Here is a 17,769-nt window from a genome sequence, read left to right on the forward strand (position 1 = left end):
TTGAACCCATGCCACATGGAGTTCTGTGAGCTAATAGTGTGGCCCAGGAGAGGAAGGTGTCTTCTGTGCTACACGCCTCCTTTCCCCTACTCCCTGGGTCTAGACCAACCAGAATCAACTACCAAGGCTCCAGTGTGTATCAACTGCCTTGCTGACCTCACGGCCTCCATCTTATGCTCATTAACAACCAAAGTGCTTTGAAATTTCACATATACATCTTTTCTTAACTGAGGGAAGGAGAAAAGATAATAGAGCAATGGAGAATACAGTGTGAGGTGTTGGAGGTGAGGAAAACCTTTGAAAAATAGATGAGGACGGGTAACTCTCTGGAGAAGCCCTCACCCAACTGAGTGGACACTATTCTTTTCCCAAGTAGCTCTCCTATGAACACGTGCTAAGTTAAAAACTTGCTAAAAACTCAGCTCCTCTTCATTTAAAAGAAGAAGAAGAATCAGTAGGTCAAGTGGTGCTGAGTGCCAAGGTGAATGCTGGGAAATTCTGTGCCAGTGTTAAGTCCGCAAGGCATGGTCACTTTGCACTATAACCAGGACTTAGTCATTTTTTGCTCTTAGAAAATCATTTCCTGGCCGGGCATTGGTGGCTCATGCCTTTAATCCCAGTACTCAGGAGGCAGAGGCAGGCGGATCTCTGTGAGTTTGAGGCCAGCCTGGTCTACAGAGCGAGATCCAGGACAGGCACCAAAACAACACAGAGAAACCTTGTCTCGAAAAAACCAAAAAGAAAATCGTTTCCTATAGTAAAGATGGCCACAATGCTTGAAGAAAATAACGCACCAGAATTCAGCCAGGGACATCTATCTTAGATTCTCAAATCTTAGATGCTCACATGACTGTAACTCACCCCGTATTTGCTCCCATGGGAGTGGAGCAACAGCAGTGTGTCTCTATGAGGGAAGAGCAGAGAAGTCATATGCAACTTCTCCTCCACGCACAACACTCCTAACCCCATGGCTACCACTTCCTACGTGTCCTCTGAATATCCTCTTCTTCCTACCCCAGCGCTGCTTGCCTTCAGACACTTAAATCCCTAGCACCCTTCACCTAGATTAGTGCAAAAGCCTCTTAGTAGTCTCCCTGTTCTAATCCTTTATTCCCCACCCCCACCCTACCTCCCATCCCCGCCACCTACACACTGTGCTTATCACTTGTTGAAAAGGTAATGGCAAGCACATAAATCCCAGTGTAAACATATTCCTGGCTCTCGCAACCTAAAATACAACGCCCTAAGCTCACTGGCAGGATATCCTGCCACCGAGCTGAACTCTGTACCCGGAGCAGTCAGGGTGCTTCACACACACCTGTGCCTCTGCATTGGTGCTCTTAGGAAGACTGCTGTCCATCTGCAGACCCCCGACCCAACCACACTGCCCCGATCTGCTACAAGGATTTGAATCACTGCAGTGTTCCTGACTTTTGAGAACTAAACTCGTTTCTTGCCTATTAATCCGTAAGTGTTCTGAGGAGAGGAATGACCTTACTCGCCTTTGTAAGATCACCAGTTGACATATGTCAGGTACATAGAAAGAGTTCAATGACTCCCCACTGAATTTCACTGGGAAGAACCAATACTTTAAAGCTTCCTAGACTTAGTCTGGCTTGCCCAGCCAGTGGCCTACGGGGGCAAATGTGACTTTATCATTAATTTCCATCAGCAGGCATAGAATACTACATATGTAATAATTGATATTAGTAGTAAACATCCAGGAGACAGTCCTCGGGGACTACTGACTTCAGTTTTCAAGGGGAACTCTTGTGAAAACAAATCACGAGACAAGAAAGGAAAGACTTGGGATCTCCAGTGACCAGGAAGCCACAGTCAGTCAGTCAGTCAGTCAGTCAGTCAGTCAATATCATTAAAATAGTCCCTGAACTTCAGTCTGCACCCCACCCAGCAGTTTGTGCTACTACTCGGGTATCTTTCTGGGCCTCCTCTAAGCTGGGCGAGCTGGGCTGGCCTGCCCTGGGCCCCACACACAGGAAGCTCAGCAGACAGCAAGGCAACAGAGTTCATGTGCTGTTTACTGGGCTACGGCCTCACTGACCTCTTCTTTCAAATCTGGTCTGATTTTGTGACTTATTCTGTCCAGCACATAAGACACTGTGCAGGTGAGGGCCTGGTCCTTAAGATTGTAAAAGCTTTTGATTTACAATCCTGGAGCTCAGCTGTCACGCTGTGGGAAAGCCTAGGCTATTCTGCTGGATGAGAAGGCTCACCAAGGCCCCGGACTTGTGACTGAGGCACACACCGTCAGCTCAGCCACCAGCTCATGAGGCTGTGTGGTAACCTTAGCCAACACCAAACTGGGAGAAAAACATCCCCGCCACCCACAACATGAAGAGAGGAGGTAGTTTTCGAATTAAGCTACTCAGTATGGGGGATTTTAAGCAGTGATGAGTAACTTGAGTTAAGCTACTCAGTCTCGGGGATTTTAAGCAGTGATGAATAACTAATCACTGACATATAAATTCCCCATTGCCACGATTCACCATTGCCCTGGCCCCACTGCGACAGTATTTAGAAAGAGAAACCGGCATACAGAAATACAATCACCATGGAGATTTCTACACCAAGCTAATGGGTCAGTGCGGTTTTAGTGCACCCACCCCGAATGCTTTGTTCTCAAATCAGCAATAGAAAACAGGCTGCAACTCCTTCAACAATGGACGAGTCCTAAATGTCCAAAGCTAAGGCTTTTAAAGAGCACGCTTCCTCCTGAACCCCAAACTTACCGCTTTCACCTCCGAGTTTCCCTACAGTCCATGTACATTTTCATGTCAATTCTCTTTAAGAGCTTTTGTTTCTGTCAGCATAGTATTCGGATTTTTCAGAACAGAACTCCCCTTGGGTGGTGGCAGAATACAGCACTTAGTGGCAGGCAATCACTCCGGAGCCCATTTAGTGTACAGACTGGAAATCAGATCCTGCCACCACAGAGTCGAGGGAAATGCTGACAGTCCATCCTCTGCCACACACAGAGGGAAATGACAGTACATACACGAGTCGTTCCAAAAGTCTTCTAGGAAGAGGAGGGGTAGATACATGATACAAGGAAGGCTGGATGTTGGCGGGTATGGTGGGGGAAATTGTGCGATGCGTTTTTTTATGGGTGTTCGAAATTTTATATACTTAAAATTGAAAACTTAAAAAAGTATCCTAACTATAAAGCCTTTTATAATAGACAGGGTGTCAGTTCACGTCTCAACAGTGCCTCACAGAAGATCTGTAATCAGAGAATGTGACTTCAGCAAATGCAATGATATATATTGGCTTTTCAAGACAGGGTTTCTCTGTGTAGCCCTGGCTGTCCTGGTCTTTGCTCTGTACACCATGCTGGCCTCAAATTCAGAGATCCGCCTGCCTCTGCCACCCGAGTGCTTGGGATTAAAGGCATGTGCTACCACTGCCAGGCAATGATTTACATTTTTGTCAAAAAGTATTTCTTTCTTTCTTTCTTTTTGGTTTTTCGAGACAGGGTTTCTCTGTGTAGCTTTGCGCCTTTCCTGGAACTCACTCTGTAGCCCAGATGGGTCTTGAACTCACAGAGATCCGCCTGGCTCTGCCTCCCGAGTGCTGGGATTAAAGGCGTGCCCTACCACCGCCCAGTGTCAGAAAGTTTTTAAACAAGAAAATTCTAGAGCTCCAAAATGAATAACAATCAAAGGACAGTCTAAGCACAGGGGTGTTGACAAGGTTCCCAGGGCCCCGAAAAACTGATGAATGGGCACAAGGAGCCTAATAAATTAAACTCCTGATATATGCCACTGTGTTTCTTTCAGATTTACAGAGATGGCAAGCCATGTCCCCCCAAAAATTCAGACATATTGTATGGATCTCCAGGTTAGAAATGGTTTTTCAAAAGGAGGACTTAATTTTGAGTTGAATGAAACAGTTTGAGTTTAAAACCAGGGCGGTATTTCCGTGACCCCAATGAGCACAGGCCATTAATGAGCTGAGGCATCCCCAGGAAGCACATTAGGAGCAGCCAGGCCTCAGGAGCCTCTCACAGTCCCGGTCGGAAGCTTATTCGAGTGTTTGCTCCTCTTACCTATCAGGAACCCAGAGTCTAACAGTTCTGTCTCGTGAAGCCGATGCCAGTAAGTTTCCTTGTGGAGAAAACTGTACGCTGGTCACGACGTCCTTGTGGCCGACGTATCTGTAAGCTCTGGTGTGTGGCTTCAAACTCCATAGCATGAGGAAGGTGTCCCAAGAGGCAGTGGCTGTCAGGAAAAAAGGGAAGAACAAACAAGCCAGGGTTAAGACAGGGTCACATGCGTGCACCACCAATAACAACAGCCTGTGAGTAACAGAGAAGCTGGGGGTTGTAGGGCTGACCAGGCACTGGCAAAAGTATTTTACTATTGAAAACTATTCTTATTTTATTACGAATATTAAAATTTGGTATGCTTCCCAGCAGGGGGACTAGGCCCAAGATGCAAGGAGAATGCAGGAACTACTCGCTACAAGAAGGAAGCGGGCTGGAGAAGAGTACATTAGGCTGAGTCATTCTGTCTGCCTGGGTGACTGGAAGTTACTCAACCTCAGTGTTGGGGTAATCAATCTCTTCAGAGGGACAGGTGAGAGCTACTTTCAAAAACTATGTTGAAGTGAGTTCACACAGAGGTCATAATAGCATAAATAGCGCTAACACACTCTTTGCCTAATCCTACCTGTTAATATTGTCTGTATGTCCTTGGTGCTTCACTTTGTATACGAACACGTGTGTATGCAGATACACTCTCCTGAACCATGTGAAATGCACTGTATAAATCACATATCTTTATTGCTAAACATTTCCATGTGCTTTCCCTAGGAATATGGTTATTCTCTCACATACCCACAGTGCAGGTAAGCTTGAGAAATTAATCACCCACCCACCAAAGGCATTCTAACCTCATCAACTCATCCAGAAATGCTTTTAAAGCTGGGTGAGATGACCTTAAAAAATCTGTTTCTGCTCTGTAAGTTTATGACATGTCCTGATTAATAAAAAGAACTGCAAGTCAGACATTAGCTTAAAAATCTTTAAGTGAAGGAAAAATGAATGTGATCAACGGTGGAAAATCAATTCCTTGACAAAGAATGAACTAGTAACCCTTAGGAAAGTGGATTTAACTCATGCCCACAGAACAAGTTCTATTATACACACATCCCAGAGGAGCCCCAACAACAGGAATCAGGTCACTGGGAATCACTATGTCTCTAGAGAATGAGAGGGGAAAACAGCAACTCTGTAAACCCGAAGTACAGTGAGCATCACTGACAGGCAGAAACGGGGCCCGGCTTTACAAAACTATGGCAGTCTCTCCTAAGTTCTCTAGCTTATGCGTTAGCTCCACACTTACAGGCTAGTGGGTTTCTAGGTTTCAAGCCATAATTTTGTTCAATGTCTTTCCTTTAAAAAAAAAAAAAAAAGGAGGAAAGGAAGAGTGCAAGAAGCTGATACTCTGCTACAGTTCATCCAAACTCTAAACCATCTGCATTGGGGTCTGTTTACTGGGGATCAGTGTTGACAACTAGGGAATACAATTGGTTACACAAGCACTACACTTAGGACCCTATTTTTGTTCTGTGTCTTATGCTACAAACACAATGTACAACAGCAAGAAAGACATAACCTGTTCCCTCTAAGAAAGGTCACATACGGTAGTGAGACATCATTAGCACCATCACACATGGCGGGAGCATCTTAACATGTATGTCATTTACTCATGCTAGACACTGTGATGAGGGGGTCTGTTCTGGGGAAGGTGGATGAAATGATCTCACTAAGATGGTAGGAAGAGCACTCTGAGTAGAAGGAACGCCCCTTCATCTTAGCCAAAAGGCCTAGGAGCAACTTTTGTTGTCATTTTCAGAAGGGTTTTATTTTATAACCCAGACTGGCCTCAAACACGCCATCTTCCCACCTCGGCTTTCAAAGGACTGGGAATACAGGCATGCTCCACTGTGCCCAGCAGAAGGAAACTCATGTGCAAAGCCCGAAACTGTACTAGGAAAACAGAGGACAGGCAAGAAGGTAAGTGGCATCCCAAGGCACAGACTTAGGTCAAGGAGGCATGGGGAGAGGCAGAGTTTACTCCAAGGGCAGTAGGAAGTCACTGGGTTTTGAAAAGAGGTTATTCCATGCTCTGGGTGGGAAAACAGTCGCTGTCACTGGAGAAGAGAATTTGTTTTCAAATGAGTAGATTCTGTATGTGCTATGGATTAAAATGTCATTAAACATTAAGCTTTTAGAGAATATAGAATAGCTTTATGAGCTTGAGGTAAGCCAAGTCTGCTTGAACAAGACACATAAAGTGCTAATCATAAAGAAAGAATGACATTTGGTGTTATAGTAAAATGAAAACATTTTCCTTCCTTGAAAAAAAAATCATTGTAAGCAGAGTGTGGCAGCACACGCCTTTAATCCCAGTGCATGGAGGAAGAAGCAGGCAGGTCTCTGTGAGTTCAAGGCCAGTGTGGCCTACAAAGTGAGTTTCAGGCCAGCCAGGGCTGCATAATGAGACCTGTGTCTTAAAAAACATAAAAAAAGGAAAGAAAGAAAGAAAGAAAGAAAGGAAGGAAGGAAGGAAGGAAGGAAGGAAGGAAGAAATGAAGAAAGAAAGAAAGAAAGAAAGAAAGAAAGAAAGAAAGAAAGAAAGAAAGAAAGAAAGAAGAAAAAAAAGAACACCACTTTGTTGAGCATGGTGGAATACACCTATAATTACCACTTTGTTGAGCTCAGGAGATAGAAGCAGAAAGTGTATGTACGAGTTAGAAGTCAGCCTAGTAAATTCCTACAGTAAATTCCAGGTCAGACTGAGCTACATGGAGATATCCTATCTTAGAGCGCGCGCACACACACATACATACACACACACACACACACACACACACACACACACAGAGAGAGAGAGAGAGAGAGAGAGAGAGAGAGAGAGAGAGAGAGAGAGAGAACTAACCAAGTGAAAAAACATACTGGGAGAAGATTGCATGTATGCATGTATGAATGAACACTCCAATAGTTAATAAAGTGTGCTTAGAACTTACACGTATCATATCAATCAGTAAAAAAAAATAGGCAAAAGTTAAACAGATGGCTCTTTTATAAACCACAAGCCAGTAAATAAGAAAAAGTGCTCAATTCTGTTAGTCATCTGGAAACCACAGTGTCACCACACCCTCCTCCAAATGTTTACAATGAAACAGACTGAATCTCAGAGGGCATGGACTGACCAGGACTCTTCCCTCATGCTGGTTGGTATCATCACTTTGGAAAGTGTCTGACTGTATCTATCTGAAGTGGAACACACACTTATCATCTGAGTCAGCAGCTACACTCCAACCTATATAACCAAACAGACATTTCACAGAAGGCATGTCAGCATTTGTAGCAGTACTGTTCAAAGCTACTGTAGTGGGGGGTTGTCTGTGCCAGGCCCTGAAGTACCGCCCCTAGTGAGGCAGCAGGTAGCTGCTAGATACCGGCCCCTTGGGCATGGCCAGGACGGCGACTCCTAAGACCTGGGATGCACGTACATGCCCTCCTCTCTCCTCGCTACCTCGTGGTCTTGAATGCTGGTGCTGTGGATCAAGGCAGAGCTCTCTTGAGAACCGTGTTGGACCGTGCCCCACCCCTCCAGGATTCCTCGACCAACTCCTTTATGTTGTGAGTTAAACCCCGAATAAATTCCTTTGACCATCAAATAGACTCTGCGGAATTATCCCATTATCTGGCGCCCAATGTGGGGCACGAACCCATGACCCTTAGATTAAGAGTCTCATGCTCTACTGACTGAGCTAGCCATGTTGTAGTCCTCCTGTCTGACTGGAGCAAATGAATTGTGAACTAATGAAAACATTATACAGAGGACAGGGAGCTTTTAAAAGAGAACACGGCAAAATCTGCTTAAATAAGACATTAGAATTACCCATCATAAAGAGAACGACTTGAATGACATTGTAAGGGACTTCAGCCAGGCCCATGTGGTTGAGGCTTGGTCACCCCTTCATGGTATTATTAGGAGGTGGTGGATTTTAAGAGGTGGGGCCTAGTGGGAGAGGTGAGTTTATGGGGAAGGACCTTGAAAGGGTATTAGGACACCAGGCCTTTCTGTCTGGTCCCAGTCACCAAGAGGGGAGCGGCTTCCCCTATCACGTGCTTCTGCTGTGACATACTTCCTTACCATAGGCCCAAAAGTGACAGAAGTAACTTGGCTGCCAACTGAAACCTCCAACTGGAAGCCGTGAACTGCTAATCTTAAGTATTTGTCATAGTATTTTGAGCTGACTAAGGGCTTACTGGTGGTGGGTGGCGCATTTTGCTCTGGGGTTGATTTAACAAGCACATCACACAGAAAACAGAGAGAGGAAGCAGAAGAAAGAAATCAACTCCAGTATTACAATAATGCACTTTGGAGGGGATGGTGATCTTACTCAGCCTGAGGCTGTGGGAATTGGAGGGGTAGAAACTGTGGGGTCTATTGATGGATTTAATGAAGAGAAGCAGAAGGGTCCTGACTGCCAGGCACCCAGGAAAATCCAAAGGTCATTTAATGAGATGGGAAAGACCGGTATAAAAGGAGCTCTAGAGCAGTGGTTCTCAACCTTGTTGATGCTGCGACCCTTTAACACAGTTCCTTTCATTGCTTCTTTATAACTGTAACTTTGCTACCATTATAAATCATAAGGTAAATATTTTTGGACACAGAGGTTTGCCAAAGGGGTCTCGACCCACAGGTTGAGAACCACTGGTCTAGAGGCAGGATAAGGTGAAAATCAAGTGTTTGTTCAGAGATGCTAATGAGACCTGTGTGAACATCAGGTAGGGAGTATATACCTGCCTGGAGCCCAGAGAGATGTTTAACTTCAGTATGATGGCTAAAAAACTGCAAGCTGTGGAATCAGAATTAAGTGAGGTCTACCAATTATATATAACACACCAGAAATAGAGATGCCCCAGTTACAGGTGTAGCTTGGTATACTTTATCTTTTCCCTTACATTTCAGGAAAACAGAAAAACTACTAATGTATTATTTTTAAATGGGGCTGGAGAGATGGTTCAGCCATCAAGAGCACTGACTGCTCTTAATGAGGACCTGGGTTCAATTCCCAGCACCCACATGGCAGCTCACAACTGTCTGTAACTCCAGCTTCAGAGAATCTGATGCCTTCACACATACATACATGCAGGCAAAACACCACCGCACATAAAATAAAAATAAATAATAAACCATAAAAAAAGCAAGCAAGCAAACAGGGCATGGTGGTGCAGCCTTTTCTCCAGCACCCGGGAGGCAGAGGTAGGCAGATCTCTGTGAGTTCGAGGCCAGCCTGGTCTACATAACAAGTTCCAGGTCAGTCAGGGCTGTTACACAGAGAAATCTTGTCTTGAAGAAACAAAAAAGAACAACAACAACAAAGTAAAAATATTCATACTAATATGTAAACCAGCATCGGATCTGTCACCCACATTCCCTTCCTCCTTTGTTATTTTTATTCTCTCTCTCTTTTTTTTTTTGAGGCATGGTCTCAAGTAGCCCAAACTGGACACAAACTTGCCATGAGCCAATGATGACCTTGAGTTCCAGATCCTCCTGCATCCCTGCTGCTCTAAAGTATTGAGATTACGGATGTGTGGATGTAGAATTTGCTTTCACACATTTCTATGGAACCACACCCTACGTAAACATTACCACACCACTTAAAATGTCAACGCTTACAGTATTCATCATTCTACTGCTCTATTTTAAGATAAAATCCCAAAGGGAGGATGTTAAGAAAAATATTAGCTAGTAAATCTACCAGTGAGCATATATTATATGTATGAGTATATATTATATATGTTACTCATATTCACATATCTATAAAATACATGATCAAAATCGCAATCCATTGTCTGAGGACATCCTTGTTAGGCCATAGAAGAACAAAGTCTGCTGTCGTGGTTCAGTTTCTCTGTGGCTGCAATCTAAAACACTAACCAAAACCAGCTTAGGGGAGGAAGGGTTTATTTCCTCTCACATCTCCCAGGTTCCAGCCCATCACTGCGGGAAGTCAGGAGGAGCTCAAGCAGGACCCTGGAGGCCGAACCGTGGAGGAACGCTGCTCACTGGCTGCTCAGCCTGATTTCTTACTGTGCCCAGGACCACCTGCCCACGAGCGGCACTGACTGCTCATCCTCCATATCAGTCAACAATCATCACGAAAACGCCCCACAGAGGTGCCAGCCTGATGGAGGCAATTCTTCATCTGAGGTTCTCTCTTGCCAGGCGACTCTGGTGTGTGCCCAGCTGACAAAAAACAAGCACACTCTGCTGTCCCCCAGCTCTGCTCTGTCCCTTGAGGCGAGCTCACAGAACACTAACTTCAAGTGCTTTTCTTCACACTGACTGGAGGGTCAGCATGCACTTTTGGTGTCTGTCACTTTAAGGAACAGCGTCATTCTGTAGACAACCTAGTACTCTTCCTCACTAATGTGACAAAAGCTTGCTTGAGGTTACTTACAGGTTCATCTGTCAGAGTACAGTTTTCTAGAGCTGGGTGTGGTGGCGTACATCTTTAAGTACATGGGGGCCGAGGCAGGGGGGTCATGAATTCAAGGCCAGCCAGAGCTACACCATGAGATCCTGTCTCAGAAAGCCAAAACTGAAACAAAACAAAATGCTATTTTCTAAAACTAAGTGACATTTGCTTCAGTTTTGTGGGGTTTAAACATCATCCCACGTCTCCTTTCAGTGGGTAAAATCAATACTGTTCCAGAACTCGAATACTATGAAAGGGTACGTAACGGACTTCCTTCTGCTCCTTGGCCACAGGGTTCCTTTCCTGCAGCATGACCACTGGGAATCCTATGTGCTCACAGACATTGGGGTGTCCATTCCCACGTATTCTGTATATGAGGGGACAGTAGTCATCTCCTCCTCTGTACCCTACCTTTCCCTTCCCCTTCTACTCAGTGTATGCTGGAGCTTATGTTTTGTTAATACACACAACTATCTTACCCTGTGTTCCCTTTTCTGGTCTTGGTACACTTTAATTTTCATAATTCCAAGCCTAAAGAAAAATTACAAGACAGTACGAGAGACCCCCCCCCCTTGCCTTCTTCCTACTGGAGATTTTATCATATCTACATGTAATCTGTTGACCCTATCATTTTTCTCTATATATAGAAATACCTTTAAATATGTATTGTTTCTTAATCACTTGTAATAAAGCTAGAACTTAAAGTCACTTGATGTAACACGAATCTTAAAAGGTCTCATTAATAAAAAACCCGGAGCCAGATATTGGGATGAAATCTGAAAGATTAGAGAAACAGAACAAGCCACAGCCAACCTTGCCTCACCAACTCCTCAGCCTCCACAGCCAGACTTCCTGTTTACTCATACCTATATACCTTTCTGTGCCCTGCCATCTTCCTTCCTAGTGCTGGGATTAAAGGTGTGTGCCACCACACCTGGTGTGGCCTTGAACTCACAGAGATCCAGAGGATCTCTGTCTCCCGAGTGATATGATTAAGGGTATGTGCCACCACTGTCTTGCTTCTATGTCTAATCTAGTGGCTGGCTCTGTCCTCTGATCCCCAGATAAGTTTATCACGGTACACAGTATATTGGGGGTTCACAATATATCACCACAACATACTACTAAGTGCTTTGTCCCTACGGAAACTCATGTTGCAGTTTGGTCCCAAGGTGACAGTGTTCACAGGTGGCGGGGCTTTGAGAAGGAGTCCTGTGGATCCTGCCCTCCAAATGGAGTAACCTGCTCTGTCCATGTGTTTCTTGGCCTTCAACCAAAGCTTTAGGACAAGAGCCCATAGACAGACATGCTTCTGAGGCTGTGCAGAAAAATGTCTCAAGAACCCAGCCTCTCCAGTCCATCTGCGGAACAGCTTGGCCATGGGACATGCTGGTTCTGTTCTACTTTTCTGTTATCCTCTAGGGTGAGTGTGGCTAGGAAGAAGGCAAGATGTAGGGTTCACATTGTGTGCTGTTCTCCTACAAAGGCCAGGGTTGGCACTCTGGCTCAGTGCCTGAAAAAGGTACATTGCGTATTGAATCTTGTTTTACGGTTATTTTCAGATTCCAGTTACTGTTATAACTGAAGGGGGAAATCTATATACCATCCTATTGTGTAAGCTATCTTTCAAATTATTTAATGAAACTACCCTATTTAGGTTGGTTGTAATCTTGTTGCTTTTTTATACGACACTGCTATGTAAATGGCATGACTATCATATAAACATATCATTCTGATAAGTCTGTAGAACAACTACTGCTCGGTCTAAGTCAGAAGACAAATACTAGAATCTGCTAAAAAGGTCCACATCTATATTTATCTTTAAAAACATCTGTGTGTCTCTGGGCAGAAGTGGTGCACGCCTTTAATCCCAGTACTTGGGAGGCAGAGCCAGGCTGATCTCTGTGAGTTCGAGGCCAGCCTGGTCTACAGAGCGAGATCCAGGACAGGCACCAAAACTACACAGAGAAACCCTGTCTCAAAAAAAAAAAAAAAATTGTGTGTGTGTGTGTGTGTGTGTGTACGATGTATATGTGTGGGCATGTGTCACAGTGCAAGTATGGAGGTCAGAGAACAACGTTGTGGAGTCAGTTAGCTCCTTCTACCTTTATGTGGGTCATGGGACTCGAACTCGGGTTGCCAAGCTTACAGGAGAAGCACCTCTGCTTGCCAAGTCATCTCGCCAGCCCCACATCTGTTTTTAGACAGTTGAATTACATGTTCTCTCAGGTCTTTTCATTGTATATCAAGAGGAGCCTGGGATTCAAATCACCTTCCTAGCTGAAGCCTTCCTTGACTTTTGCAGTTCCTGGGGAAGTCCTATGCTCTCCGCTCCTGTCTACTACCAGTTTGCAGGTCCACACTCCGTACCTGCTCCTGCATTTCCAGCCTCACCGTAAAAGAAAGCAATGGACTGCTTTCCTTAGGGAAGAATAAACAAGGAAATCTAGAGAAATTAATAATAAGGCATTCTCTAGCAATCATTAAAAAAATTAAGATGTAATCCTTAAGTATACACATTTATAAACCCAAATGGAAGAGGGTTGCACAATAAACTCACAGTATTCTAACTGGAACTACAAAATGTAAACAGCTTAAGAGTCTCAGAATCTGTTTTTACTATCCAAACACTGAACCACAGTTTAGTTAAGTGATGGCCCTAGTTTAAAATTTCTCTGCCCTGGATGAGAAAAAAAAAAAATCTTCTAACAGAACCATGGGTGCTTTAAAAAATAAAGTTCCACTAAAGATAACCTGGGTGCCTTAAAAATAAGCTTCCCCTAAAGATAATGTGTGGGGGGGGGCAAGTATGGGAGAAAGGGGGGTATGAATGTATGTATTCCACCACGCTCCATGCTGGCCTTCCTCCAGGTATGACCGGAAGTTACGCCTTAAATCTCTAAGTTCGTCAGTTATGATGTAAACTTACATTTTCATAGAGCTTTGCATATCCCTTAGCTAAAAGCCCAGTACTATGCTTGATCTTCTTCCCAAATGTGCTGGGTGGGCCTGAGAAGCATGGCTACATGATCTCTCTTAGAGGCAGAAACCTCCTCCACCACTTCAGTCTTGAGCTGACTGTTTGGGGACACCAAGTCCTCTGAAATCCTTTAAATCCTTTGTCTCTCACAGTTCACCCCCTTCAGGTCATGGCTGCCTCCCCGACTCCTGTCATAATTAGTTTACTCAGGAGCACTGCCTCGGGCTGGTGAGTTGGCATGGTTGGGAAAGTGTGCTTACCTCGCAAACAGGAGAGCCTAAGTTCAACCCCCAGAAGCCATATAAAAAAACCAGGCATAATGACACACGCCTGTAATCCCTGGGCTGGGGACAGGTATTAGCCAGCCAGGCCAATCAATAAGCCAGCCAGGCCAATCAATAAACTTCAGGTTCAGTGAAAGAGCCTGTGTCAAAACATTAAAGGTGGAAAAAGAAAAGATGCCTGACATCAACCTCTGGTCTCCCGCAATCACGCGCACACATGCACCTACACACAACGGAACTAGGAAGTGCATACACCACACACACACAATGCACACCACATGGACAAAACCATACAAGGCACAAGTGGTACCTGAGGAATGATACCTGAGGCTGGCCTCTGGTGTGCATATGCGTGCCCCCGCCCACCCGAATAGTATCTGACCTAAACAGGTGAGGTGGAGTGGGAGGGGGCGGGGCTGTGCCGGTGTTAAAACAGGGCAGATCTCTAAGTGAGGCGTCCAAGTGGAGAATCGGGCAAAGACATCGCATGCACGTAGGCAAAATGTAATTTTAAAAAATATTTTTTCCCTTTTATTGAAAATAGAATCTTGGCTACTAGGTACACCTTTAATTCCAGCACTCGGCAGGCAGAGGCAGACAGATCTGCGTGAGTTCAAGGCCAGCCTGGTCTACAAAGTGCATTCCAGGACAGCTAGGACTGTTACACAGAGAAACCATGTCTCGAAAAATTAAAAAAAGAAAGAAAGGAAGGAAAGAAGGAAGGAAGGAAGAAAGAGAAAGAAAGAAAGAATATAGAATCTTGGCTAGGTACACATTTAATTCCAGCACTCAGCAGGCAGAGGCAGGCAGATCTCTGTCGAGGCTAGCCTGGTCTACAGAGAAGAGCTCCAGGACAGCCAGGGCTACACAGAGAAACCCGGTCTCAAAAAACCAAAATAAATAAATAAATAGAAGATTCCTTTCTCATACGCTATATCCTGATTAGTTTCCCCTCTTGCTGTTCCTTCCAGGTCTTCCCCCTCTCATCACCCTCTGGATCCAGTCCCTTTAAGGACATTTGTAAAATCACTGCCAGTGTGTCGAGGCGGGTGGCTAACAACTACAGAGAAGGTGTGTGTGAAGTGGGTGATCTCGGGTTTACAGTGTGGGGGTGTGTCTGGGAATTGCCACTGGCTCCAATACTATCTCAGACATTCCAGACTGATTGGATTTTTGCCTGGAGCATGTAAAGGTGGGAATGGTGTGTTGGAAGCTGCATGGTGAGACGCATTTGTGAGGGGCCTCGGTGAAACACATGGGCAGGCAAAGGAGTCTCGAGCTGAAGCTGCTGAGAAAGTCACGGGACGGAAAACCTCCTGTTAGGTTTAGAACATGGATTTAGGAGGCAGACGATCAGGGTCTGCTACTGACAAGGTCCAGCGTGTGACCACAGATGGAGCTGCTGGAGAGGCGTGGAGACATCTGAAAAGGCTCCCCTTTTTCACTCTCTGTCACCGCCTGTTCGCCCTGCTGACCCCTCCTTCAGTATTTTACTCCACCACAGACCTGGCCTTCTGTTATCCCATACAATGGCACTCGTCCAGCCTTTCCGATCCGTTGCCTATCTCTTCGAATCTAAAGCTCAGAGCTAGGATGGGCTCAGGCACAGGCCATTTGCTCATTCTTCAGCTTCTTCCCTGTGACCAGATCCCTTCCTGTGACCTTAGATGTCCTTTATCTCTTACACTCCCTAACGTCTCCCAGCAAAGCCTCACTCTAGCTTGAGGATTACCGCCCTCACACGCCCCAATGCTTTTCTGGTGGAACTTCTGGAACAGCTCTTGAGGACTTCTTTACTATACTATCTGGTTTACTTTGTTTCCACACAGTAGCCATGATGATAAGGTCAAAGCATAAATCAGATCCTAAACCCGTAGACTGGGTCCCTGAATATGCTTCTGTTTCCTGTGGCAGCCGTAACAAAATCACCGTCAACTTAGAAAGTTAAAACAACACAGGTTTATTGTCACAGGTCTGGAGGTGCTGCCAGAAAAACAGTCCCTCCAGAGGCCCTGGGAGTTCCATTCCCTTTCCCTCTCTGCCTCCCTCACTGCCGTCTGCCGTCTGGCCTCTGGCTTCCTATGGCCGCCCCTTATCTGTTTTCTACTGGTTTGTTTGGTTTGGGGGATTGGGTCTCTCTATGTAGCCCAGGCTAATCTAAACTCTCAATAATCCTGCCTCGGCTTTGCTAATGCTCGGGCTTCCAGGCGTGTGCCACCACGCCTGCCTGACTGCTCTGTGTTTTCCGTTTGAGCCTGTGTCTCCCTCTGTATCCCAGACCAGCCTCACTCACAAAGTAGTCCTTCCTCTGCCTTTCCAGGGCTGCAGGACAGGTATGGGCTACTGTGTGTTTTTCTTCTAAGGGCGTTTGTCACAGAACTTACCACTCAGATGATCTCACCTCAAGACCATAAATTATGATTGTAAAAATCTTTTTGCCCAAATAAAGACACATCATAGGTTCCAGGGACTAAAAACTGAGGCAGATCCTCTCTAGGCCCACCAGCCGCCATTTGCCTGGCATTACAGTCCAAGTCCCACCTAAGCTCTGGTTGCCCATCCTCAAGCTCACCTCTCCCTGTCTCCCTGAGTCCCAGACTCTACCCTTATGGTATTTTCCTGCTTCTCTAAGACAAGGTCATTCCCACCCTTAGCCTTTTCCTACACGGCTCCTTCTCTGCTGTCTACCTAGCTGACTCTTCAGTGCTTCAGTTAAATATTCTGCGCACAATTATTCCTTTACCTCTTACTCCATTTCGATGGTCACCCCCAAACACGCGGTTGCTTTTCCTCAGCTCTGACTGTTCCTTTGTTCTATCAGGCAGAGTTAATTAGTTAGTTACACAGGATCTGTGGGTTTCCTTGTGCCTGTTTGTCTTTCCCACTGGACTATGAACCTTTATATCATTTTAGGAAACGCATCGGCTTTGTTCCTGTGCATGTATATTTAGAGCGCATGATAGCATGAACTAAAGGAGTATTAAGTCAACAGTCCCTCCCTTCCCCCTTTTGAACAGGTCAGAGAACTGCAAATAAAGGGCTCAGAATCCGGAGCAGACAGCACAGAACACCTCTCACCTACTGAAGACTTACTGAGCCCCGCCTAGCCAGGGAAGCAAACGGAAAAAAAGCATATCTGATTATTATTAGCAAATTATAATGGCCATCCATTCTGCCACGGGCACAGCTGGATGAGGAAGGTATTCATTCCCCATTTTGTACTCTCCACCTCCTAGCCAAAGGACGGCCTGTAGTTTCTCAGAATTGCTAGGAGAAACTGATGAAGACTTTCACCTTCGACCTAATACTGAACTGGAAGATTAATGTAAGTATTATGAAAAATCTCTTCCTTGGGACGCCTGGAGTTTCCCAGCCTCTCTTCTTCTCCATAAGTCATTTTTCAATTGAAATATAATTCGCAAACCACAAACCCCACCCTTTGCTACAGGATTCAGTGGTTCTCACCAAGTGGAATCACTGTCACCCATCCCAGAATATTCTCATCACATTACCCTTCCCTCCATGAACAACTCCTCCCTCTCCAGAGCCCTGGTAGCCACGAATATACTGCACATAGTTGTCCAGTTGTTTTTACATTCATAAAACTGAAACACAGAGATACAACATGATTTACAAAGAGTTGCTTAGGGAACAAGCACCTGCATTTATAGAAACTTTTTGTATGTAAAAGCAAAAAGAGCCGGGGGTGGGGGTGGAGGGTGGAGGGTGGGGGTGGGGAGGTGGCCGTGGTGGGGAGGTGGCGCATGCCTTTAATTCCAGCCCTCAGAGAAGGCAGAGGCAGGTGTCTCTATGAGTTGAAGGCCAGCCTGGTCTACACAGTGAGTTTCAGGCCAGCCAGGACTGTTACAGAGAAACCCTGTCTTGAAAAATAAAAAAAACAAAACAAAGAAAAAACGCTTAATGTATCTAGTATGTGCCCTTAAATGTGGCCAATACATCAGCTCACCGGAAAGAGGCAAG

General features: G+C 45.2%; 1 protein-coding gene across 1 annotated transcript in view; it reads right to left on the reverse strand.

Annotated features, from left to right (window-relative positions):
- Poc1b (POC1 centriolar protein B) overlaps positions 1-17,769 on the reverse strand; it is a 106,329-nt gene that overhangs the window by 81,961 nt on the left and 6,599 nt on the right. Inside the window, exon 3 of the mRNA XM_059245649.1 lies at positions 4,067-4,238. Within this exon, the coding sequence (XP_059101632.1) occupies positions 4,067-4,238 (172 nt within the window). The remainder of the gene's footprint in view (positions 1-4,066; positions 4,239-17,769) is intronic.

The sequence above is a fragment of the Peromyscus eremicus genome, chromosome 18, assembly GCF_949786415.1.
Source record: "Peromyscus eremicus chromosome 18, PerEre_H2_v1, whole genome shotgun sequence".
NCBI classification, from domain to species: domain Eukaryota; kingdom Metazoa; phylum Chordata; class Mammalia; order Rodentia; family Cricetidae; genus Peromyscus; species Peromyscus eremicus.